The sequence below is a fragment of the Microcebus murinus genome, chromosome 13 (genome assembly GCF_040939455.1).
Source record: "Microcebus murinus isolate Inina chromosome 13, M.murinus_Inina_mat1.0, whole genome shotgun sequence".
In the NCBI taxonomy this organism is placed as follows: domain Eukaryota; kingdom Metazoa; phylum Chordata; class Mammalia; order Primates; family Cheirogaleidae; genus Microcebus; species Microcebus murinus.
Genome location: NC_134116.1, coordinates 18,163,649 through 18,188,613, shown reverse-complemented (window position 1 = coordinate 18,188,613; position 24,965 = coordinate 18,163,649). Strand labels below are relative to the sequence as shown.

The 24,965-nt window shown below is 46.5% G+C and overlaps 1 protein-coding gene across 25 annotated transcripts in view; it reads right to left on the bottom strand.

Moving 5' to 3' along the window:
* Positions 1-15,245: 15,245 nt before the first annotated feature.
* The window catches only part of DOCK9 (dedicator of cytokinesis 9), a 272,799-nt gene continuing 263,079 nt past the window's right edge, over positions 15,246-24,965 (bottom strand). For 24 of the 25 annotated variants that reach the window (XM_076009317.1, XM_012755876.3, XM_076009325.1 and 21 more), the window contains 4 exons: positions 20,977-21,167; positions 18,759-18,859; positions 18,487-18,625; positions 15,246-16,505 (listed from right to left, as the gene is read on the bottom strand). In XM_076009317.1, coding sequence (XP_075865432.1) covers positions 16,383-16,505; positions 18,487-18,625; positions 18,759-18,859; positions 20,977-21,167 — 554 coding nt within the window. In that variant the 3' untranslated portion in view covers positions 15,246-16,382. Of the gene's footprint in view, positions 16,506-18,164; positions 18,376-18,486; positions 18,626-18,758; positions 18,860-20,976; positions 21,168-24,965 lie in introns of those variants that run through there. The other variant, XM_076009321.1, reaches the window with a different exon arrangement.

The following is a 24,965-nucleotide window of genomic DNA, read 5'->3' as shown; positions in this document are numbered from 1 at the left end:
CAGGCTCTCTCGCTGTGAACCAGCTGCCTGGTTTGTACCCAGGGCCTGGAGTCCGAGGGACAGTCTCTGACAACTCGTGTTTGGAGCCCAGCACAACGTTGCAAGCACAGATTCTGAAGTGGAGCCCATAGACAGCTTCAGACACCAGCTCTGAGCTGCATGACCTTGGGCACCTTCTCGCCCCTCAGTTCCCTCATCTGTGAGTTGGGGCAAATGGTATTATCTACTTTAGGGGTTTGGGGCAGATTAAATAAGTTCATATTTGTAAAGCACTTAGAATAGCACCTGCTGCAGAGTTAGTGCTGAATACATGTCAGCCTTTTCCCCGTTTTATTTATTCTTTCACCATTTCTTCAGCTCCTAGCTCACTGAATGAACTAGTTGAATGAACAAGTGTCAATGAGCAAGCCTGAAGCACTATGCGAGCTAACTCTCCTGGCGGGGGGCAGGCAGGCGGGTGCGGGCCACTGAGGCGCGGCAGTGAACCAGGACTGCATTATGGAAGTCGAGAGCACAGGGGGACCAGGCCAGGGCGCCCCAGGCCAGCGTTAGTTCCCCTGCGGAGGGCAGGACCCTGCACCGCCAGGGACCAGTTCACTGGGCCACAGTGGAGACAAAGGAAGTCCGTGGGTCCCAGGCTTTTTCCAAAACTGCACTCTCAGGGCAGTGCAGGGACGAGATACGAAGTGACCTTTCCTAAGAGATTACTGTGTGCCAGGCCCTGCATGTACTTCACTGGATCCTTGCAACAACCCCTTGAGGTTGACATGGCCAGGGAGGGTGAGTCAGGCACCCAAAGTGTCCTCGCTAGTAAGTGGCTGAGCTACATCTGAACGCACAGGCCCATCTGACCGCAAAGCCCCTAGAAAGTTGATAAGCTTTTACCAGAATCCCCCTGGCTTTGGGAAAATAAAAATAAAATGATGTGTATAACGCCGATTCCCTTACACATACCTCATTCTTACGTGGTGGTGGCAACGACTGGCTGAGACAGGCTTCGGGGGGTGAGGATTGGGCCTTGGTTTTTTCAGAGTTCCAGATTCGAATCTGCTTCCAAGTGGAGTTATCCAGTGGACAGGGAGTGAGAAGAGTCTGGAGAAGTCAGTGCCGTGGACGTGCGTTTGGACGTCACCATCCAGATGACGGAGGTCCTGGGAGTGGGCGCATTGTGGCGGAGCCCAGCGTCCCGATGGACGGCGGCACACAGCCGGCACACAGATGAGGTCGGTCAACCCACCAGCGGGTGGTGAGGACAAACTCAAGAAATGAGTGTTGTGCCCTAGGGCACCCTGGAAACAAGAGTCAGGAGCAGCAAAGGGGCCCACGTGGGAGGGGACAGGAGAGAGTGTGACCTGGAAGCTGAGTGAAGACAGGTCCAGTGCTGCGGGTGGCCAGGCAGGGTGAGCACTGGGGATTGAGCCTCGGAGGACCTTGCACAAGCAGAGTCGGTGGAAGGTGGGTGCCAGGGCCTCGAGCTGGACACGAGGCTGTGACAGTTATGACCTGATAGCACATGACGGTTGGGGCATCTCCACTGAGCTTCGCACAAGGACTCCTTTTCTGTCACAGGACAGCGGAGCCACAGGAGCAGGGTCATGGGAGCAGGGTCAGAACACCCTTCCTCTCTGGGCACCTGTCTCCAAGAGTCCCACATGGTGGCCTCCGGGAAGCGTGTGGTGGCCCAGGAAGAGCAGCTGCACGTGCCCCCTCCAGGAGGGGTGGGACAGCAGCCCCTCTGCCCAGCACGCACTGCAGGAAGGCGGCCCCGACGTGATGGGGAGCAACTGGCTCCTGGACTGCACAGAAAGGGGTCTACACTGGCAACAGGGCAAAGCCCGGCAACCCTAGAGGGCTGTGTGGACGGTCCTCGCAGAGCACACCGAGGTGGTTTCCTGTCCTCTACTCAGGCCTAAACCGGCCTCTCTTGCTCCCCTGGCAAGTCGCCCTGCCCTCGGTGCAGTTAATACCACATGTGAGTAGGAGAGTCAAAGAGTGACACAGTCCACACAAAGACCCACTGAGCAGACTCACCTCAGAGTGGGAGTTTAAATCGTGGGTGTTGGCCGGGCGCGGTGGCTCACGCCTGTAATCCTAGCTCTCTGAGAGGCCGAGGCGGGCGGATTGCTCAAGGTCAGGAGTTCAAAACCAGCCTGAGCAAGAGCGAGACCCCGTCTCTACTATAAATAGAAAGAAACTAATTGGCCAACTGATATATATATAAAAAATTAGCTGGGCATGGTGGCACATGCCTGTAGTCCCAGCTACTCGGGAGGCTGAGACAGAAGGATCGCTTGAGCCCAGGAGTTTGAGGTTGCTGTGAGCTAGGCTGACGCCACGGCACTCACTCTAGCCTGGGCAACAAAGCAAGACTCTGTCTCAAAAAAAAAAAATAAATAAATAAATCGTGGGTGTTAATTGGGTGGGTGTTAACTTGTGTGAATCTCCAAAGCGTGAAATAGAATAAGAAAGGACAGGGACATTCCCATAGATGTGGCAGATACTTTGTGGCGGGGAGGATGCTGAGGCCTCTCTCAGAGCTCACTCTGCCTCCAGGTCAAAATTCACCGCGACAACAGGGACAATGGGTGGAAGAAGTCATAGCGCCTTGGAACTAGGTTTCCCGCCAGGCGGGGTCTCCTGCAGTCTGCGCAGCAGAACCCATTTCGGAGTGGGAGCTGGTTGAAACGGGTGCCCGCCGCCTGGCTGTCTAGAGCAGGCGTCCTCAAACTACGGCCCACGGGCCACATGCGGCCCACCGGGTGTTTTTGCCGCCGCTGCCTGTCCTGCTTAGCAGCCGACTCGTCCCGGGCCCACAGTGCGCATGTGTGGAATGTGCGCCGCTCTCTCCAACAGTCTGAGGGCCGGTGAACTGGCCCCCTGTTTAAAAAGTTTGAGGACCCCTGGTCCAGAGCACCCCGTGTGGGGGCAGCTGTGGCTTCAAGGCTGTGCCGGTGGAGGGGCAGGACTGGTTGCCCAGGACGACAGCTCAGGACTGGTTGCCCAATCTTCCTTTAGGGAAAATGAGCTCCCAGTCAGGGAGAGGTGGAAGAGCGGGTAATTCCAGGCGCTCCTACACAGCGCATGCCAGGAGCCCAAATCGCAAAGGTTGAGGCCAGCCAAACCGAAACCGGCTTTTGCAAATTACCAGAGAAATGTGGTAAGGGCCAAAAGCTCTGCAAAGGCCTTGCTAAAAATAGTAATAGCCAGCCACTGTCCCCCTGTTTGTTTCCCTATAATTGCTACTCTAGAGGCACATAGCTGCTGGTCAGAAAGATTCTTAATTTGCTCCGTAGATAACATCACCTTTTCAAAACCTAGATTTTCTAGATATATCCCAGGCCCCGCATTCCGATGGAGCGGCTGACCCACCCTAGACCAGTGGCCACACTGAGGAACCGACCCAACTGGTATTGCGACCCCCGCCCAAGAACCTTGTTGGCAAAGAGACAATTCCTACACCTCTCTGGTTCCGCCCCAAATCCAGCCAATTAGCAGACCCAATTGCCTAGCCTTTTGCCCATCAAACTGTCTTTATTATTTTTTTCTTTTTCTTTCAGCATTTTATGGGGGTACAAATGTTAAGGTTATATATATTGCCCATGTCCCTCCCTTTCTCCCAAATTTTCTGGGAGATGGATTTGAGAAATTCCTCCTGTCTCCTTGCATGGCGCCTGCAATATTAAACTCTTCCTCTGCTGTCTCAGTGTATCCGCTTCCTCTTTATCAGTGGGCAGTGAGCCTGGTTGGGTGGTAACAAAATGGGGGCTCATCCGGGATTGTCCTTATGGGCACACACCTGTGGTTCAGCAACCTCTCACTGGCAGGGTGACTTGTAGACCTGCCCTCTCGGCCACTCGGTTCTCTTGGATTGAGGGCTGTCTTTGGCGCCGGCCGTCCCTACTGGTGGGCTCAGGGTGCTTGGACCTGTTGTTTACGGTAGAGAAAGGGTTTCTGGAACTTGAAGACATCCTGGTGAGTATTGAAAGTGTGCACAGCACCCCACTTTCCTTCTCCCTATTGTCTGGCCTCTCTGGAGGCGTTGTAGCTCCTTCCTGGCCTCAGTTGGCTTTCCCCATACTATAGGAAGAGTCTTGTCTTGGGGAGACTAGTCCCAAGTCGGACAGAGAACAGGGAGTCTGTCCTGAACTCTGCACCTGGTAAATGCATTGAGGACACAAGACAGGCCCTGCCCTTTGCAGCCACCTTTGATGCCATGTGGCTACATGAGACCTAGGAGACCCAGAAAAGACCTTAAGGGTGGTACTTATGTTGTGGTTTCAAAATTCTTTTCACTAACTTGAGATCTTAACGTCATGTCAAGTTAAAGAGGATACTCATATAATGTCGGGGTCGTTTATAAAATAAAATACTAAAACATTAATTGTTGAACATAAGTTTAGGTTTATATACCTTGACATCTTATTTTTATATAATATATCTTTTTATATAAAATATATTATATAAAATATCTTATTTTTATATAATGTAAAAAACTAAATATTATTTAGGTGTACCTAAATAAATATTGTGTGCTAATAAATATTGGGGACTGATAACCATTCAAAGTTAACATCCTAGGTTTTTGTAAGAGTTGACGTTATGATTTACATAATTAAAACAACTAGACAAAACAGAAATAATTCTATATAAAATAAAATATTTTTTATTAAAAGGTTATAAGACAGAACAGAAATTAATTACATGGGACTGAACTAATTTTTTATGAATTTTTGTTTGAAACTTTGCTGACTCTTTTTGTTTTGTGTTACAGAAGTCAAGAAAACTTTTCCTTCTTTTGAGCTATTTAGAGCTTACAACAAAGTATATATTTGTAAACAAAATTTGAAACATTTATTTTTCTCTCTACTTGATTTCTGCAGAATTTGAAAACTATTTGTGAATATTCTTAACTTATGGCAATATTGTTATTTACATAAGTTCAAGAAGAAATCTGTTTTCTTCTATAATAGGACACAGTGAAAGACATTGATTATTTTACCAAGGCTGTGACTGGAATGGCATATTTTCAGAGGTGCCCAGACTGCATTAAAGAATGAAGGTTGGCCGGGTGCGGTGGCTCACGCCTGTAATCCTAGCACTCTGGGAGGCCGAGGCGGGTGGATTGCTCAAGGTCAGGAGTTTGAAACCAGCCTGAGCAAGAGTGAGACTCCCTCTCTACTAAAAATAGAAAGAAATTAATTGGCCAACTAAAAATATATAGAAAAAATTAGCTGGGCATGGTGGCGCATACCTGTAGTCCTAGCTACTCGGGAGGCTGAGACAGAAGGATTGCTTGAGCAGGAGTTGGAGGTTGCTGTGAGCTAGGCTGATGCCACGGCACTCTAGCCGAGGCAACAGAGTGAGACTCTTGTCTCAAAAAAAAAAAAAAAATGAAGGTTGACTTTAGAAGGCTAATAAAAAGCCCTATGAATAAATTCGTTAAGTAGCTCATCAGTAACACATCCTGATTTGTGATGAGTAAAAAATGTCACTTTCTGACAGGTCCAGGAACTCCAAGTTACTTTGCAACCTAGAGAAAAAAGGAATTTATGCAATTCATACAGGTATCTACTGGCACAGATGAATCCTTAGCTTGACACCAGAGGCTTTTAAGTCTAACCTAAGATTCCTTATGAAAAAAATTCCAGCAAAGCCAATTAAAAACAAAAGCCTTTATGGCTAATAATTATTCATACTGAACTTTATGCAAATAATCAGGCTAAGTATAACGAGAGTAAAGTTTATTGTTATAAATAAATTGATTCTACTATGATTCATCTTTAATAAAAATGGGAAACTAGAGAGAGAAACGGTTTCATTCCTCTTACCCTGGACTCAACCCCAGCTATGCCCATTTGTCAGCAGGAAAAAGCCAATTGGTCATGTGCCCTTTCTCCTCTCATCTGCCCACACTTCGGGAAGGGGAGGTTGGATAAAACCTGGGGTAGGAAGGATCGAAACTGCCCTTTACAAATTAACAAAACGGTACAAGGCAAGAACTGTGGTAAGGGCCAAAAGCACTGCGAAGGCCTTGCTAAAAATAATAATAATAATAACCAGCCACTGTCCACCTGTTTGCTTCTCTATAATTGCTACTCCAGAGGCACACAGCTGCCGGTCAGAAAGATTCTTAACTTGCTCCGTAGATAACATCACCTTTTTAAAACCTAAAGGTAGTTTTCTAGGTATCTTGTAGGCCCCGAATTCAAGTGGAGCGGCTGACCCACCCAGACCAGTGGCCCACACTGAGGAACTGACTCAACTGGTATTGAGACCCCCTACCCAAGAACCCGGTCGGCAAAGAGACAATTCCTATACCCCTATGGTTCCACCCTGAACCCTGCCAATTAGCAGACCCAATCCTAACCTTTTGCCTGCCAAACTGCCTTTAAAAACCTTTTCTCCCAAACTTTCCGGGAGATGGATTTGAGAAATTTCTCCCGTCTCCTTGCATGGCGCCTGCAACATTAAACTCTTCTGCTGTCTCAGCGTATTGGCTTCCTCCTGAGCAGCAGGCAGTGAGCCTGGTTGTGTGGTAACAAAACCATGTGGGTGGAGCGGCAATGGGAAAGTTCAGGAGACGTAGAGAAAATACTGGAGTGAAGTCAACTGGGATGCTGATGGCAAGTATTGGAAGGGGGGGCACGGAGGACTATGGACATCTGCATTCTCATTTATATTTTTAGTATTTTATATGGTTTATACTAGGGGCAAGTATTGCTTTTATAATTAGAAAAAATATGAGGCTATTTTTATAAAGAGAGGCTGGGGAAAAGTTTATTGCATTTGCTTAGAACATGAGATTATGACTAGAAAGACATGACAGTGATAAATTCATCTATTCTAAGCCGAACAAGTCTAGGATGGCTAAAACAGTTAGAAATGTAGAAAATTTGAGTGTAGAACCTGGCTGGATTCTGCTCTTCCTATTTGAAATGTGCACACTGAAATAAAATTATCATTTTAAATATCGTATAATGTTTTACTCTAAAAAGAGTACAGTATCTCATAAACTTCAAAGTTTTTTCCCCTCTACTTTTGAAAGTGTTTCAGTTTTTCTCTTGGCTGCCAGGCTGCTCAGAACTAAATTTTGGGCTTAGTCCATGTTTAGTATAATACACAACCATCTCTTCCTTTCTTCCCTTAATTTCCATTATCTTATGCTTATTTCCTCTGTCTCTATCACAAGCCCCCACAATCCTTTTGGGGAGCAGGAGGGGCATTGCAATGATAAATGATCTTCTCTGGCAGAGAAACTCTGAGGGCGAGAGGAACAGGGCTCTTTCTCACTCACAGATGTCAGAGCTGGTGCTCTCAGATGGTGACGGAGATCCATGCTCACTCCACTCAACCAGAACCCAACCCCTGAGACTCCTCACCCAGTGCTCCTTTCACGACACCAAGCTCCGTGGTGGGCGTTAGGACTGTGACAGGAAGGGCCCTGTTACCTCCCACCCCCAGAGCTCTCCACCTGGGAGGTAGGGAGGAGTTTCCCAGGGAACTGGAACCTGCTGCTCGTCCCCTCCCGGGGAGCAGAACCAGTCAAACGAGGCTGCCAACGCCGATGGTGACAACTAGTATTTCCCAGTCTTGGTTCCAGAGCAGGTGCTAGTTCCTCCAAAGACTTGCTGTCCTCGTTTCTGTCCTGCTTTGGTGACACTTCTGTTCGAACCCGTCCATCTGAGGGTCCTGAGTCCCTCGCCACGCCCCTGGACGAGCCTTGGCTCTGTCCTCCCGAGTGTCCGGGAACCTTGCTGTGTCAGCCAGCTTGGGCTGCAGTGACAAAGCACCACAGACCGGGGGCTTCAGCAGCAGATATTTGTGGTTTCCCAGTTCTGGAGGCCGGAAGTCCAAGAGGGAGGGGTCAGCGGGGTTGGTTCCTTCTGAGGACTCTGAGGGAAGGACCTGCTCCAGGCCGCTCTCCTGGGCTGCAGGTGGCCGTCTTCTCCCCTTGTCTCCACTCGCTCTTCCCTCTGTGTGTGTGTGTCCAAATTTCCTCTTCCTGTAAGGACACCGCTGCTATAGGATGAAGGCCCACCCTAATGACTTCGTGTTAACACAATTCCCTCTGTGAAGGCCTTGTCTCCAAATACAGCCACATTCTGAGGTACTGGGGGTTAGGACTCCAATACGGATTTTCAGGGGACACAGTTCAGCCCACAATGCTTGCCCGCCACTTCCGCAGAGGCCCACATAGTGTGGCCCCTGCACCTCAGCTGACCTCTCGAGCCAGCAGCTGACCGGGCCCCCGGGTCAGGCAATCTCCCCCCTTGACTGTGTGACCTTTGGCAGTTTCCTCCAGCTCTCTGGATTTGGTTTCTGCATACGCAACCACCTCCTGCCTGACGGGGCTGTTCCGAGGACTAGGAGTGACACTGTAAAGTGCTGGCACCTACCTGCCAGGACTTTAGAAGCAGCAGGGACGAGAATGACACTGACACAAAGTGGTCAGCTTTTGCGAGGAGGACGCCCCAGGCCTGTTCTACCTCACAGCTGACGGGCCAGTGACAGCTAGAGCAAAGGTCTGCCCAGGACATGTTTGGGCCCCTCAGCCTCTCAGGCCTCAGCCTCCTCTGACAGGCCGGGGCTCCCTTCACAAAGCACAGAAGCTCTGAGGTAAACTCCGTGACTGCCACCAGCAGGCCTGTAGGAGCCCACCCCTCTCAACCAGTGGGACCACATTCCAGCAAATTCCAACTGACAGGGCCTCAGGGAAGTACTGTAACAACATTCTCACTTCCTCTCTCCCAGTTTCGTGCTCCCACCGACTGGGGGCCCCTCTAACACATGTGTCTGTCCCCACCGTGAGGCAGGAATGCAGTGGCTTCCCCCGACTTGCAGAGAGAGATGCAGAGAGTGAAAAACGGATCTGCCCAAGTCACGCGTGGGACAAGGAAGCGCAAGCTCGAGACTCTCACGCCGCGTCTCTTGTCCCGTGTTTGTGCAGCGTGACAAGCCCGGACCCCTGCCGGACATCAGGCCTGCGACACGCCGCCTGATACACCAGGAGCGCAGGCTCGGCCCATCGGGGTGGGCGACCTCCCCTTCTGCCAGCCCGGCATCTGGCCAAGCGGCGAGCGGATGGCTGCCTGGTGCCAACCAAGGCCCTCAGGTGCCACTCGTCCTCCAGAAAGGGTGGCAGAGAGGGCAGGACAGAGGCTGGGTCTGGCGAGGTCTGGAGGAGCGTTTCTCAGAGGACTCCCGTGGCACTCGGTCCCGGGTCAGGCCTGGGGAAGCAAGAATGCCCGCCAGTGCATTGAGGAATCCTCCTTGGCAGAGAGCTTTCTTGGAAGCCAGGTCCATAGACAAGGCTTTGAGAAGTACTATATAGAGAACCCGCCCAACTTCATTAGACCAAGGAAACCCCTCCTCCCCTTGAAAAAACTTCCCCCCATACCTATTAATATCCCGCACCCTTGGGAACCAGCAATGTTCTCTATATATAGGACAACACTGGCCAAAGGATCACTGAGCAAGCATTAATACTGAGTTTCTCCTCTTTCCTCATTTGGGCTGAGTGTTGGTTTCAATAGTGTTTACTCAGGGCTTACCACGAGCCAGCTGGCAGTGGCTAAGTCATTTCATCCTCAAGAATACCTCAGGTCCTGGGGACCACTGTCACCCCCACTGTTCAGATGGGGAGACTGAGGCAAAGGAAAGTCAAATATCTTGCCTGAGGTCAAACATCTGGCAAGCACAGACTGAACTAAGACATGGCTCACCTTTGGTGGCCCGATTTCCTTGTCCTTCTCTATTTGCTCAAGTTGCAACACTGTCATCACGCCACACCAGGCCGACTCGGCAGGCTGTAGTGCAAAGTGAGCTGTCACGGGAGCAGTCAGAAAACTTTCAAATACCACCACTAATCCAACAAAGAAGCTAAGGTTTAAAGGAGACAAAATAATTAGCTCTGTCCTTGCCCTCATGTTATTCTTGGAGAGCAATTTGGCAACACTGGTCAGATTTAAAATGTGCCTTCCTTCTGACCCAGTGATGCCATTACTATGACTGCATCCTTGGGAAACAGAGACATGTGCAAAGACAAAAACACAATTTGTGTGCGTCTTTCCTCTCCACACCCCAACACCTCTCTCTCCTTTCTTTTAGGGGATGACCGAGAAAACAGAAGCCACCACCGCAGAACTGGCACGTACCCTCACCCCATGTCCAGCAGTGCCTCCTCCCCTGCTGCCTGTCCTCTCACGCCCCATCTCCTTCCTCTTGTGAGTTTGAGGACTTCACTCCTGTGGACATGATCAATTTCCGCCCTCCCTAGGGGACTGCTGTCATCAGTCTGCACAAATGTGGTCACTCTGCCATTTAGACGACCCGAGTCCTCCCCGATCCCGCCTCCAGCTTTTCTCCACGTCATCAGCTTCTCTGCTCCTCTCTGTGTAAACACTAAACAAGCGCACACACGCGCGGTCCCGGTCTCTCTTCTCACATCCTTTGTGGAACTGACTCCAACCGGCCTTTTGTCCGCACCGGAAGCGTTCTTGCTTCCCCAGGCCTGACCCGGGACCAAGTGCCATGGGAGTCCTCTGAGAAACGCTCCTCCAGACCTCCGTCAGGCAGCCCGGCACCTCCGCTCTGCCAGAGCTAACGCTGATGCTCAGGCCTCATCCTTGTTGGATTCAGCAAGTCACTCCCTCTTTGACATACTGATACTGTATTCACATGGCCTTGGGGACGCCACTCTCTCTCCGTCCTTCTGGATCTCTGGCTTCTCTTTCATGGTCTTTGTTGGTCCTTCCTCCTCTCTGCAACCTCTCAGCACCGGAGGGCCCCAAGGCTCCGGCTTTGGCCTCCCCTCTGTCCAGAGGGCCTCGGCTGGCCTCCACAGCTTGACATCTCCTCTGGTCCAGACGCTCCCCTGAATTTGACGCCTGGGTCTCTCTGTGTTCCGGGGTGCACCACATGGAGAAACCCCTCAACCTGCACACGCTGCTCCCTCCCCATCTCCCGCCTTCCACCCCTCCATCCTTCCCTAAACTGTGGGGCCTGACTCCTCTCTCTCTCCACCTTAATTCTACTGTCAGCTGACCTGCCAGCACTGCCCTCCAGGTGCATCCAGAATCTATCCCCCAGGCCACTGTCCCGTCTCCCTGCTTCTCCCCTCACTCCCAATAATCTCCTCCCCACGGGGCAGACAGCTGATCTCAAAAAACCTATGTCTGGTCACGTCCACGCTATGTCCAAAGCCTTCCCATTTTAGCACAAAACACAAAGTCTTACTGAGGCCAGCAGGGGCCCCTGGGACCCAGCTCCCGTCCCCTCTGCCTCCAGGTCCTCTGTCCCTGGCTGCTCTGTGGACAGCCCCCACCCATCTCTGTTCCCTCTGCGGAAACACTTTCCCCTCCGCTCCCCCCAGCTCCCGAGGGCTTGTCTCTCAGGTCCCTCCCAAATGTCCCTCAACTGGACTGGTTCACAGCCCAGTCCCCTCCACCCACACACCTGCATCCTGCTTTGTTTTACCCCAGGGCACCACTTGGCACATGAAATGTCCCTTTGTTCACAGTTCACCTCCTTCACCAGAACCCAAGCTCCACAGGGATGAATCCCGGGAGCTTCCAGCAACCCGGCAGGGCACGCACCCATGAATATGCGCCAGTGAATGAAGGGTGCTTTTCTTTGGAGTCAAAGTCATTTCTTTGACTCCAGGAGGGGATAGGTAAAAAGAAAACCAGAGAACTCACACCTTGTCGCTCTTTGGGTCCCAAGGTCTCTAGCTGCTCTGCCTTCTTCATTTTGCGTTTCAGAGTCTCATGTTTGTTTTATGTATAATGTGCAGTGTTTTTAGTTGTACTTAGTGGGAGGAATAGGGAAAAGGATGTCCACTTCATATTCCTGGATGTAGAACCCTGCCTGAGGTCTTTTTTAACATACAGGTTCCCTCACCATCTTTTATTTTTTTTTGAAATTTATTTATTGAAGAAACCAGGATGTTTATCCCATGGAGCCTTCCACAGAATGGATTTCAGGGATTGGATTCCCTGTGGTGTCATTTAATGTGTTCCTCTGTTCCCTGTGCCCAGGGAATTGGGAGGTGGCGTTAGAGGCTTGATCATACTCAGATGCAAGTTTTTGGCAGGACTACTTCACAGGTGGTGCTGTGAACTCTGTCAGGAGACACAATGATTCTTTGTTTTTCTTGGTATTAATTATATCAACTCCTTCAATAGCTACTAATCAGTTTTCTTCTTTTCTAGTACCACTATGAACTCATGGATTTAATGATATACTTTCAATCCATTGCTATTACTATTCTTACTGATGCTCACCCCATGTCTAGTTAGCAGGGGCTTCTTTAAATGCTCCTGCCATGAGACAAGCTGTCCCCCACACCCCAAGCCTGGTATGAAAAGATGCTCACAGACTGGTCTTAGATAAATTCTGCCCTGAATCTACAATCAGCCCTTCTCCAAAGAGCCCTGGTTCACATTTTGGCCCTAGGGTTGGTTACCGTTTCTAGGCCTTTCCAGTGAACAAGTTGGGAAGTAAATGTGTTTAATGTATCACCAGTCCAAACTGGTAGTTCCATATCAAATTCAGAACTAAAGGGTTTTAATTTAACCCCTTTGATCTTATAAAATGCATCTTTTCTTCTTCCATGTTAAAAACCTGGTTGCCAACAATATCAACACAAATACTCATTTACAGTCTCTGTCAATAAATATACAACCATCTCAGAATAACTGTACACTCTCACAAAAACAATACAGACTTCCACAAACAAAACTATTACTCTTACTAAAAACTGTTTTTATTAATCATTTATTGCCACTCTTTTTTCTCCTTACGACATATCCTAACAATGCACGATGAAAGTCTTGTATTTTAAAGTTGTTTGGAATAATTCCTTTATTTATGCTACCAACTTGATATATGGCTAGGCTCATTTATTTTTGCTTTCAATTTTTAGGAATTAACAAATATATTTTAATAATTATGTAAATATTCCCACGATTCCAAAGCCAACTATATAATGCAAATGATCCTGGACAAGTTTATCATCCAGTTCTGTCCTCTGTGTCACGCCCCCTCCCTACTATAGGTAACAACTGTAAAAAAGTGTTTTTTGCCTGTGGTTAGCAACATGGTATTGCACACTTGAAATTTTGTTAAGAAGATAGATCTTAAGTTCTTACCACACACACATACAAGGAAAAAAAGTAAAAGGGAAAAAGGGCACAAGGAAACCAGTTTTTGAAGGTGATGGATATGTTTACTGCTTTGATTGTGGCAATGCTATCACTGGTGTATGCATATGTCCAACCTCATAAATTGTACACATTAAACAGAAGGGTTTTTTTGTGTATATAAACTGTGCCTCAATGAAGCTGTTAAAATTTTCTTTTATAACCTGGAGATCACTCTTTAGTAGTATACAGAGATATTCTTAATTCCTTTTCACAGCTACACAGTATTCCACTGTGTGGATGTATCACAGTGTATACAAACAATTCCCTATTGATGGAAATCAAATTGTTTCTAGAGTTTCTACACTGAGAAACTTGGTCATGTGATTAAACAATTCCCTAGGGATATTTTCCTCATTCATGCGACCCTTTAATTTTGTGCACCTGCTCTCAGCAGCTGTCTTCCACGTGAGGGCTGGCTCTACTTAAGTATACTACCTAGAGCTAATTCATTCCTAGGTAGCCAATACCCCTGACAAGGTGTTAACTAGAGTTTTAATTCCAATGTTACCTCAAAAACAATGTCCCTTGGTGGGTGGTTGGGTAGGGAGAGGGAGTTATTGTTTCATAGGTACAGAGTTTAAGTTTGGGAAGGTGAAAAAGTTCCAGAGGTGGATGGTGGTGATGGTTGTACAATGTGAAGTACCTAAAGCCACTGAATTATACATTTAAAATGGTTAAAATGGCAAACTTTATGCTATGTATATTGTACCTCAATTTAAAAGAAAAAGAATGAGTAGGATCTATGGGAAAAACCTTAAAATTTACTAAAAAAATAGCAATACAAAATTTTCCCAAGACACTGAAATGTTAAAGTGTAACTTCATACAGAAATTAAAATTTTGTACATGAACTAAATGAGGTTTTTAATTGATACAAATGTGTTTCTCTGTGGGGTCCACAGTAGACGTCCCAACTTGGAGAGGGTTCCTTTCTCCACTGTTTGTGATAAATGAGGGCTGGTCACCTTCTGAACAACCTTATCTGACATGGACTCCTTCTAGACTTTTATTTATCTTACTACATGGTGGCTTGAATTTTATGGCTTCTAAATGAGGCATTTATGACTAGAAAGTCCAGCTCAGCGACAGACTCTTCTGACCACCCTGATGACGTTAGAGTTGAAGTATTAATACATTACCCTGGGCTGGGACATCAGAGACCCAGAGCAAACCTGTGTGCAGACTTCCCTCAAGCCCTAGGATGGCCCAGGGAGTGGGCTGTAGACTCCGGTGAGTAGCTACCATGCTTCACCACCTCTTCTTTAAGACCTCTTCTCCTTACCAGTGATAAGCAGAGAATGTTTCAGACACCACAAGAGCCTTGGCTACTCCGAGCTCAAGGAGTACACGGCATCATAAGTTTTCTTTAGTTGGTCATGTAAAATGCCAGCCTTTACAGCCCTTCAAGTAGAACCACCAGCTGTGTTATTTCTCATGGTAAGTTTCCTCTTCTTCTGTCACAGGAACTACATGGGGCTGAATGACAATGAACTGACCTATCTGCTGGGGCCACTGGGCACACCAGAAGCAGGACCAGCACCTGTAACCTGAGCCACCAGTGTGGCCCAGTTCAGGGTTTGTGGCAATATGGGGCTGAGGGGGCGTGTGCACACGTGGCCGCCCATGCATTGCTGGGATGAATGACTACTTTCTCCTGCTAGGGGGCCCCTTGTCTGGAGAAGCCAGAGGCAATACGATGTCTGTGTACTTGGCATTGACTGGTAGAATTCCGAGCCAGATAAGGCACAACAAAGCACTCATCCCATTCTCTGCAAGGACTGACTCCTAGACCCGCCTTTTAAAATCTATATCATGGAACTTCCACAAAAGCAGAGAAATGGGTTTTATGATTCACCATGCACCCAAACTCAGCTTCAACAATTACCAGTGTTTTGTCAGTCTTGTTTTATCTACCTACCCTCTTTTTTTCCCGTCAAGTATTTTCAAGAAAATTTCAGATACCATGTGATTTCACTCCAAAGATCCCAGCATCCTGCTGCTCTTATCACTGCAAAAGAATAATGGCCAGTCTCTACTCCCAGAAGGTCAGCAAGGTTATTTTAATACAGATGTGATACAGAATGTTTAATTACAGCAGGGCAGTGATCCCAGTTAAATAAAATTAAAAACCTTTATTTTCCCAAATATAAAATTACTAAATTAATGTTTTCAAAGAAAATATAACATGGTGAAAGCTTTAAATTATACCACCATTCACCACAGGATTTATGATTTACCAATTACATACTCCACCAATTTGGCAAAAGGACGAAATTTTTAAACAGTTTATAAACCTAATATAGCAAAGACTGTATACATCTCCATATTGCACTTTTTTATGTACAAGAATAAAACAGTAAAGTGTATTGCATATACTAAGAACAACACAAATTTGTCACAAACTTAACACAGGGTGATGTGAGTATTAAAAATGTAGAAATGTAATAATACATGTATGTACAGAATGCCAAGACTGTATTAACAAACTATATGTACATAACAATATACTGTACTACTTTTAACTTTTTAGCATAGTTGTGTTTATTAATACAGGCCTTTGGTGCTAAACAGCTTGACTAGTTTTAAGCTCACATAGTTTCTTAAGCGTTCATGTTTTTTAAATGCAAGGAAATGAGTATAAAAGCACTAAATCTCCTGGTTCACTGGTACAAAAATTACAATGGTCAGTTCCCTTAGGTCATCAAAAACTAGTCACAAAAATAGTTCTTGTATTCAACCTGAATGTGCCACAGGAAAAAAAAAAATATTTTCAAGATTTTCCAGCTCAGCCTAGAGGCAAATGTGGCCTCTCAGGCCTCAATTTCAGTGCTGCTGTCCCTGCTATGTACATTCCAGAACACTTTTTCTTTAGGCCATTTATTTTAATACTACTCTGTAAGGAAGAATAAAATTTAATTCCAGCTTAAGAGTGTCTACCACACACCTCTGTTAAGACACAATGAAAAGTTTGAATATTGCCAGTTAGGTTTAAAAAAATATGTGCACCTTCTTACGACTCCCATAGAAAAATCTGCTAAGAAAAAACACAGTTCTCTCTCTCCTTTCTCTCTTATTCCTCTTGGCTTCTCCCTGTGCTCGGTCTCCCCAGTGATTAGCTTTGGAAATCATCCTGAGTTTGCAAACAAGAAAGCGAGTCCCCCGTGTGTTCCATGAGGCGAGGTCACACCACCGAGGATGAGCTGGTCATTCCGTGAACCATTGTGCTTGTTGGGGTCCCGCTGATGGCATTGAAGATGTGAAGGGAGTTTGGTAAAACGCTCGCCTTCTCCTCCAGGGGGCAGATCTTGAGGCACAGAAACACAACATTACCAAAGCGTAAGGCCCCAGGCAGACGTTTCACAAAGCGGTGTGTTTCTTGTCACACACCAATTGTCATCCGACAGTCACTGCTTTACTGTGAGTAATGGTACGCCCTGACAGCTTGGCTTTGGCGGTGGACAGAGGGAGGCTTTTGGCTTATCTAGTAAATGACCATTTTCAGATCAGGATTGTAAGGAGAAAGTTGAGAACTGCATGTTTTGTTTCCTCTACAAGTTAGCAAATGGCGAGCCTTCTAGACTCACCCAGATCCCAGGCAACTTGAGGTCTATCTTACACATGTTTGACTGCAACACAGCCTAGACTTGTCCCTTGAAAAGCCTTTTAAAATGAATCTGGAGCACCCTTATTTCTCTCCTGGCTCCTTTTCTCAGGGTCTTACAGATTTCATCTTGGGAAGGAGAGGGCAGCTACCCTTCTGACCCTCAACAAGCATCTTTCCACCCCACTTGTGCCTGGAGGGATCTGAGTGTGGTCTTCACCTCCAGCCGGGTGGACACTGAGAACACACTCGCAGAGGCCCCTGGGAACCCCAGACCCAAGCCTATCCCCGTCACAACCCTTTTTGTTTACGGGTTCAGGGGGCTTAATCTTCACAGTTGTTGACATAATGGAAGTTCAAGGTACAGTGGAGAGCAAAGCACTGCATCAAACATCCGCACGATCTGGGAGCCTAATAGTTTCACTCCACTATTTCTTCCTACTTTCATCTTTTCTAGTGCCGAATGCTGGCACCTGCTAATCATGCTCTCTGTTCTACAGGAATGTAGAGGCTCCACGGAAAAGATCCCAATTTTTCTCCAAAAATTTGTTCCCATGAGACCCTCCCTTTCTGCTTAATTATTCACATGCCCATTTCTTTAATCATTTCAATTTTTTATACTTTTTAAAATGTCCACAAGAGGTTGCTTTCCTCTGCACTGTCATTATGCCAATTTCTGCAGGTGTTCAAACTCAGTTATGTGAGTTAGTTTATCAGAAAAATAAAATTAAAAAATGACATTACCATCCCATCTGAATGTGTTAGCATGGAAGGGAAAAAAAAGCAAGTGCATTAAAGCTCACATATTGAAGTTCGTTTCCTGCAATGGATATGTCCTAACTAAATCATCACATGACAGGACAATTAACACAAACAGCCCTGTTTCCACTTTGCAAGATAGAAAGGCAATAATGTAGGGAACAGACAAAACCAGTTACATGTTGTCAAGGTGCTAACATTAACCATAAAGACTAGGACAGTGACTCAGACGAAGTTCCTGTGGTTGGTGGAGAAGGGACTCCTCACAAAACAATAATGTACACATTGCTCCACTTGGTACCCTGGTCACCTGTCTCCTCTTATGACTACTGAGCCCACGTACAGAACCCTAGTGAAGAAATTCATACAGGAGGGAGGGAAGATGCCCGTAATGACAAGAAACAAAAGACACAGCCACGAAGATTCCCCTGGGGCTCCCAGGTCAGCTGTAAACAGCCCAAAGTGGAATAGCCCTATAGTTTTAAATGGCAAAAGACATTTAATGCAACAGATAATTCCTGAAACCAGGTTGGTAAGCCCTGTTCTTTCAAAGAATTGAATGAATAAAGAAAGTTGTAAGAGCAGTATGGATATTTGTGTGAGTTGTTTTTTTTTTTCCGGCTAGATCGGGTGGGAAGAGACCAAGCTTATGGAAGGTGGCCACCTCTAAGAGCAATGACGCGGCGGGTGCTGCTCTCCCTGGGTTGCTCTAGGTAACGACACACAGGCAATCTGTTAGCTGTTCTCCAGATAACCTGGGGCTAGAGAGTAGCAGGAACGTGGTAGACTACATTTTTCTTCAGGGATCAAAATTCTGGAAGGATAGCAGAAGGCTTAGGTCATCACAGGGTGTGTACCTGAGACCCCAACTAATCTTCATTCCCTAAACAAGAACTCCAAGGTGTGAGAGCCAGGTGGCACTTACCTGCTCGTGCATGATTTCAGAAAGCTCTTTTGCCATTTCCCTGTAGTTGGCTTTCATTTCTTCCTGATACTCTAACTGGTCTTCTTTAATTAGACGTTCATTTACCGCTAAGGCCTGGCCGCAAGCTTCCACAAATTGCCTAGAATGGTGCAGGAGGGGAAATAAAGGCACATGGAGGACAAAGAATGAGTCCAACTGGTGTTATCTCTTTTCGGAGCGAGCACAGAAATTATCAATACATGAAGAGAAAAAGACATTTCACTGTGCCTTACCTGAAAACTTCCTTAAGCAACTTCACTTTATTGTCAGGATATCTTTTTGTGTTTGTGTCATCTAAGAAAGCTCGGGCATAGGCTAGTGGACCAGCATTGACCTAGGTAAAGAGCGAAGATTTGAAATTATAACAGGAAGAAAATTACCATCACCATTTCTTTAGTTTCACTTGCCATGCGCTAAAAACGCCATCAAAGTGAGTTAGTCATGACCCAGCCTTCCAGGAACTTACAACCCAAAAGTAACCATAAAGCACACACTGTTAGGTGTCTGTTGAGTCTATCACCTCAGCCACCCTCAGGGCACTGTGAATGTAAGCAGAAACCAATGCTTGGAAAACTTAGGAGCCGGTTCAAGTTTGAACAGCCAATAAGCAAAACACCAGAGATCCCAGCCACCTCTTCCAAATCCACGTCAAGGATTCTTACCACCAAGGTATGTGGCCACTTGAATTTGTTCTACACTACAATGAACAAGTCCGTCTGGTGAATATAAAAGGTAGTATCTATGCCAGTTTTTAAAAACCAGCTGTTCAGTTCACTGAATTGTGTAGCTAGCCAGGGGTGAACTGATTTGTCATCCTCAGATGAAGTAACACTTGCAGGTGTGCTGAGAGCCAGAGATTAGGAGCATTTAGCAATGTGGAGAGCAAACCAGAACCCTGCATCGCTCTCTCAATTAGCTAAGAAGAGTCCTTTGAAGTTGGGTAAGTCAGGACACAGAGGAACACAGGGAGAAAGGACGGTGGACACACTGGGTGGGAAGGAGGATTTCTGGGCATCTGAGACAGCTTGGGAAAGGACTCAACCATGTGATCACTGCAAAATTTTTCCTGGAAAGTCTGATGGCTTGGAATGCAGGGGATTTGGGAGAGCAGTCTATCTGTGGTTCTGATCTATGGTGTGCAGGATTTGTACAGCACGGCAGGAGCACTGAGCCACGGAAACTTTCACCATGAGATGTGGGAGCTGGGGGGCATCAGCCCCAGCACTGAGGCATGCTTGTCCCTGGAGGGAGATGATTTAACATTTACCAATTACTCAGGGAACCGTACAAGATAACTTTCTAAAAACCTCTTGGCTGGGTGTGGTGGCTCATGCCTGTAATCCTAGCACTCTGGGAGGCCGAGGTGGGAGGATGGCTTGAGGTCAGGAGTTCAACAACAGCCTCAGCAATGGTGAGATCCCATGTCTACTAAAAATAGAAAGAAATTACTCAGGCAACTAAAATTAGAAAAAATTAGCCAAGTGTGTAGTCCCAGCTACTCGGGAGGCTGAGGCAAGAGGATTGCTTGAGCCCAGGAGTTTAAGGTTGCTATGAGCTAGGCTGATGCCACAGCACTCTATCCCAGGCAACAGAGTGAGACTCTATCTTAAAACAAACAAACAAACAAACAAACAAACAAACAAACAAACAAACAAACAAACAAACAAAATCCCTTCTGTTAAGGTAATGTACAAACAGAAAAGTACATATACAACAGGTATATAGCTTAATGAATTTTCACAAACTGAACATATATGTTAATCAGTATCTAGATCAAAGATGATCTTTTCCGTAACTGGTGCACATCACTTGGATGGCCATGTGGAAAAACCATACCTTGAACCTTACCCTATACCACACACAAAAATCACTTCCAGATGGATCACAGATCTAAATGTGAGTGCTGAACAAAGGAGGAAAACACAGGAGAACATCTTTGGAATCTTGGAGTAGACACAGATTTCTTAAAGAGAGCATAAAAATGCTACCAGTTCAGAAGAAAATTGGTTTCTTGGGCTATATTAAAATAAAGAATTTCTGTTCAAAAGAAATCAAGAGAGTGAAACTTAAGATACTTTTTCGGATAAAATTTTCAGAAAACAGAAAACGATTTTATAAGAAAACCTACTGTTTTCTGCACTTTATATTTAAAAGAGTCTTGATGTTTACATTTAGAGCTCCCCAAATTGCTGAAAAATCATAGTAGTACAGAGAACTATCTCTTCTCTCTCACTGACAGCTTAGTGAGAATGACAGACCTCATGGCAGGGCAGGGTAGGGACCCTAAGGCCACCTCTCCCTCTGATATCAGGAGAAACTGCACAGACGAGGCAGTCCCTGGTAAGCCAGGGACCTGAAGTGGACCTTGCTGGTATGGATAACCTGAAATTTGCCAAGGTGCCAGGGGGCTTTCCCTCTGCTGCCCTCAGGCCTGCCCTCCTGGCTGCTCACCTGAACGCTCACGCTGCCCTGGAGTTTGAGCTGCAGCTTGATCATGTCCACCTCAGCCGAGGAGCACAGCTGCCGGAGCTCCGCCACCTTCTTACTCATCTCGTCAATGGCCACTTCGATGGGGTTCAGGTCGGTGTGATGTTGGTACATGATGGGGATCCGCTTCTTCACGTAAGGGAAGCAGTGTATTGCTGCAGAGAATGAGCCCCAGATTACTTCACCGCTTGCACGACCTTTACTGCTATTGAGGTAGGAGTAATAATTATTTCCACTTTACAATAAGAAACCCAAAGCTAGCTTGCCAAAGTCACATGCTAGCACTTTGTGGAACCAGAATACTGTCTTCCTTTATCATCATGTAACTGTTTAATGACAGGCTGTATTGTATAAAGTCAAGAGATTTGAGACCTTCTTATCCCTTTAATGTGACAAGTGTGTCTTTGAAGAAACCATTTTATCATTCCTTGCTCAATTTTCTCATCCATAAATGCCCTTGGAAGTTCTAAGATCTGAATGAAATTAATAGGTAAAAGATGACTGTGACAACATAAAAAAGACTCAACAGTTTTGAGATACTATGTAACACATTAAGTAAAGAAGATAGTTCTATAAAAATATCCTTGAGAAAATTCATTTTTGTCCACAGAACAACTTTGAGCCACCTGCTAAATTTGCACAAATCTGAGAAATCAATGAAAAATGACAAATGAGAATATATTCCCAAACAAAGCACTTCATGAACCAGAAATTCAGAAACTTTTAGAGTTGTACTAATAAAGGTATTTTAAAACTTACAGCAATGGATAAGAAATATTAATAAAAATATTTACTTTTTCTTACACATTTTTAACCAAGAAAAGCCAATTAATATTGTTTTTATTTATCATAATGAGATACCCAAATATATAAATACCAAAGAGTTAGTTTAAAAACAAACAGAAAAACAGAAGGTCTTAATTTGGGTCTGTTTCACATTTCTATCTTGTTGCTTTATGTGGTATATAAATATCTATGAATATCTATAATAGTCTCATTTAATATATATTTACTAACAGACATTTAGGTAAGTACTTAGAGCTTATTTTATATTTTTATAAGCAAAAGTCAGATGGGAGTGGTCATGTCTGGATTCACTACGATTCCATCAGTGGCCAGGGAGAGTTTACTCAGGAAGGGCTTGCCACGGAATGGGAAAGAGGGTAAAACTCACAGTTCCAAGGGGCCAACCAGTATCTGGACAAAGCTCAGAAAAATGTCCTCCCCGAGGCAACCTCCTCTGTCACATACGTATGTGCCTGTTCTATTCTCAAATGTTTTGCCAGTGGAAGGTCAGGATTTCACAGGGTTTCACACAGGTTTTAAATGGCAGCGCTGGGATCCACGGACCCACTTTGAAAGAGGTTGCTCTGACAGTTAATGACAACTAGGCCTTGCTGTTCCCCAGCCAGGGGGCGGGCGGGGGGGTGGCCCCTGGACAGAAGGGCATGTGTTTGCATAGACCTGTGTGCTTTACCGAGAAATGGGACCACCCTCCTGTTTGTAAGGAAGGAGCACCTGTGGAAACGTTGCGTGAGGCCAGCAGTCATGTCATAGGCTTCCCGAGTGCCATGCTATGGTAGCGCCATTAGTTCAGAGAGAAAAACCAGCTCCAAGGCTAACGTTTGAGAGGTGTCCAGGGTTCACACTGACTTCATTTGGTACAGAAGTGTGGAGCCACTGCCGCTTGTGATGGTAGCTGGAGCTGGCCATAGGTGGCGTGAGGTGCAGTGACACCATGCAGAGAAAACCTGTGGTCCATGTTGACCCTACAAGGCCCATGTGATCTGGGACCCCTGGCAGCTGTCCCCATCCCCCCTTGCTGTCCTCACATGCACTCTTCTCCCATGAGCTCCCTGGGCTGCAGCCCTGCCAGCCTCCTCCTCTTGGTTCCCTGAGACCTGGGCACAGGGCCCCATGGTTGGCTTTTGCCCTGACGTCTTCTCCCTCGACGTTCCATGGCCCACTTCTCACCTCCTGCAGGTCTTACACAAATGTTACCTCTTCAATGAGGCCTACCCCGTCCACCCCTTTTAAACTGCAACCCTCCCCTCAACCTCATGCTCCTGATCTCCTTTTGCCTTTGTCCAGAACACAGATTACATTCCAACATGGGTCCGTTTACTCATCCGTTCATTGCCTGTCTTCTACTGTCTGTCTCCTCTGGCTGGACTGCCAGCTGCACAGGGCCACAGACATCTGTTTCGTTAGTGTGCCTGGTGGGAACACTGCCAGCATGCAACACATCTTGTGGAATGAATGAATGCATTGCAGCACAAATGTCTACATGAGAGCGCAAGATGGCCCTGGAAGGTGGACAGTTAGGTGACTGGCTGAGCAAGCCACTGGGGAAGACCCAGCTGACGAGCGTGGTGGCCGTGTGCTCTGCCTGGCTTGAATAGAAGGTGGAGGGCAGGAGGCTGTTTCCAACCTGAGTGGGAGTCTGGGCATGATTTGGAAGACTTTGGAACGGTGAGTGGGAAGAAACTCCTTGGCAGAAGTTCTGTGAAAGAAGGAGAGAGGGTCACGTTTCATGTTTCAGGACAGGTTCAGAAATTGCCACTGAGGAGGGCAGAGGGTGATCACAAGGGCTCTCAAATGAGCACTGGGAACAACCCAGGAAGGTGACACTGCACTGGTTCAGGGGTCAGGGAAGGCCAGGGCTACCTATAACTTGGAAGACCAAAGGTTAGATTTGAAGCAACGCAATGGAAGAAGAACCCAAGGGATTAATAACTTAAGGGAAAAGTCTTAAGTTCAAAGTCTTCAGAATGCCCTAGTGTGCATACCTAAAGGTTGATACAGAATTTGCATGTTTTTAGTGCCATTTTTTGTTTTTTTTTAAGAGACAGGGTCTTGCTCTGTCACCCAGACTGGAGTGACATAATCGTAGCTCACTGCAGCCTTGACCTCCAGGGCTCAAGTGATCTTCCTGCCTCAGACTTCCAAGTGGCTGGGACTACAGGCATGCACCACCACATCCAGCAAATTTTTTAATTTTTTAAATTTTATGTAGAGATAGGGACTTCCTAAGTTTACTCGGCTTGGTCATGAACTCCTAGTCTCAAGCGATCCGCCCACCTAAGCCTCCCAAAGTGCTAGGATTACAGGTGTGACCCACTGCACCTGGTCTTTAGTGGCATTTTTATAACTTTTTCTCTAAATCTTTATGCTGCCCCATAAGTATTAATATCATTTTAATATTCTGAGATCTTTCAGGGCAAAAATTACACCTTTATGTGTGTGCTTTGTTGGACTATAATCCTCCTTTGCTCATCCCTAACCCCAAGGAGTTCAACAGTGGATGAGATCTAGCAAAATCAAGTGCATTCTTTCCCCTCCTGGCTACAACTTACAAAGTATTTAACACAATGAGATGCATGTTCTAACTCATTTTACAGATGAGGAAACTAAAGCACAGAGAGGGTGAGCTACCTGCTCAAGGTCACACAGTGAGGCTGTAACCCAGGTCTGCAGGACATCCAGGCCAGACTCTCCACCGCCCAGGTTTTCTCAGCCCCACAGCTGTGGACGGTGGCTACTCCCTGGGCCACCAGCATGTGTGTCTACTCTGTAGTGCAGTCACTCTGTGTCTCCTCCGTCCTGACAGATACAGAGCTTTGCTTACATGCCACATGCTCTATCTAATCTCAAGTAGCTATGTACGAAATGGTAATCTGTACCCGTGAAGGAAATGTGCGGCGGGGAAACGCCCTCTGGTAACTGTTTATGAATCAGTGTGCTACCTTCACAATAATCATGATATGTCCTGGCCTTGACTCAGCAGTGAACCAGGTTTATTTAAAGCAGCAGTTCTCAAATTTGAGTGTGCATCAGGTCCCCTAGAGGGCTTGTTGAACACGAAGAGCCCAGCCCCACTCCCACAGTTTCTGATTCAGCAGGTCCGGGGTTGGGCCCAAGAATGTGCATTTCTAACAAGTTCCCAGGGGATG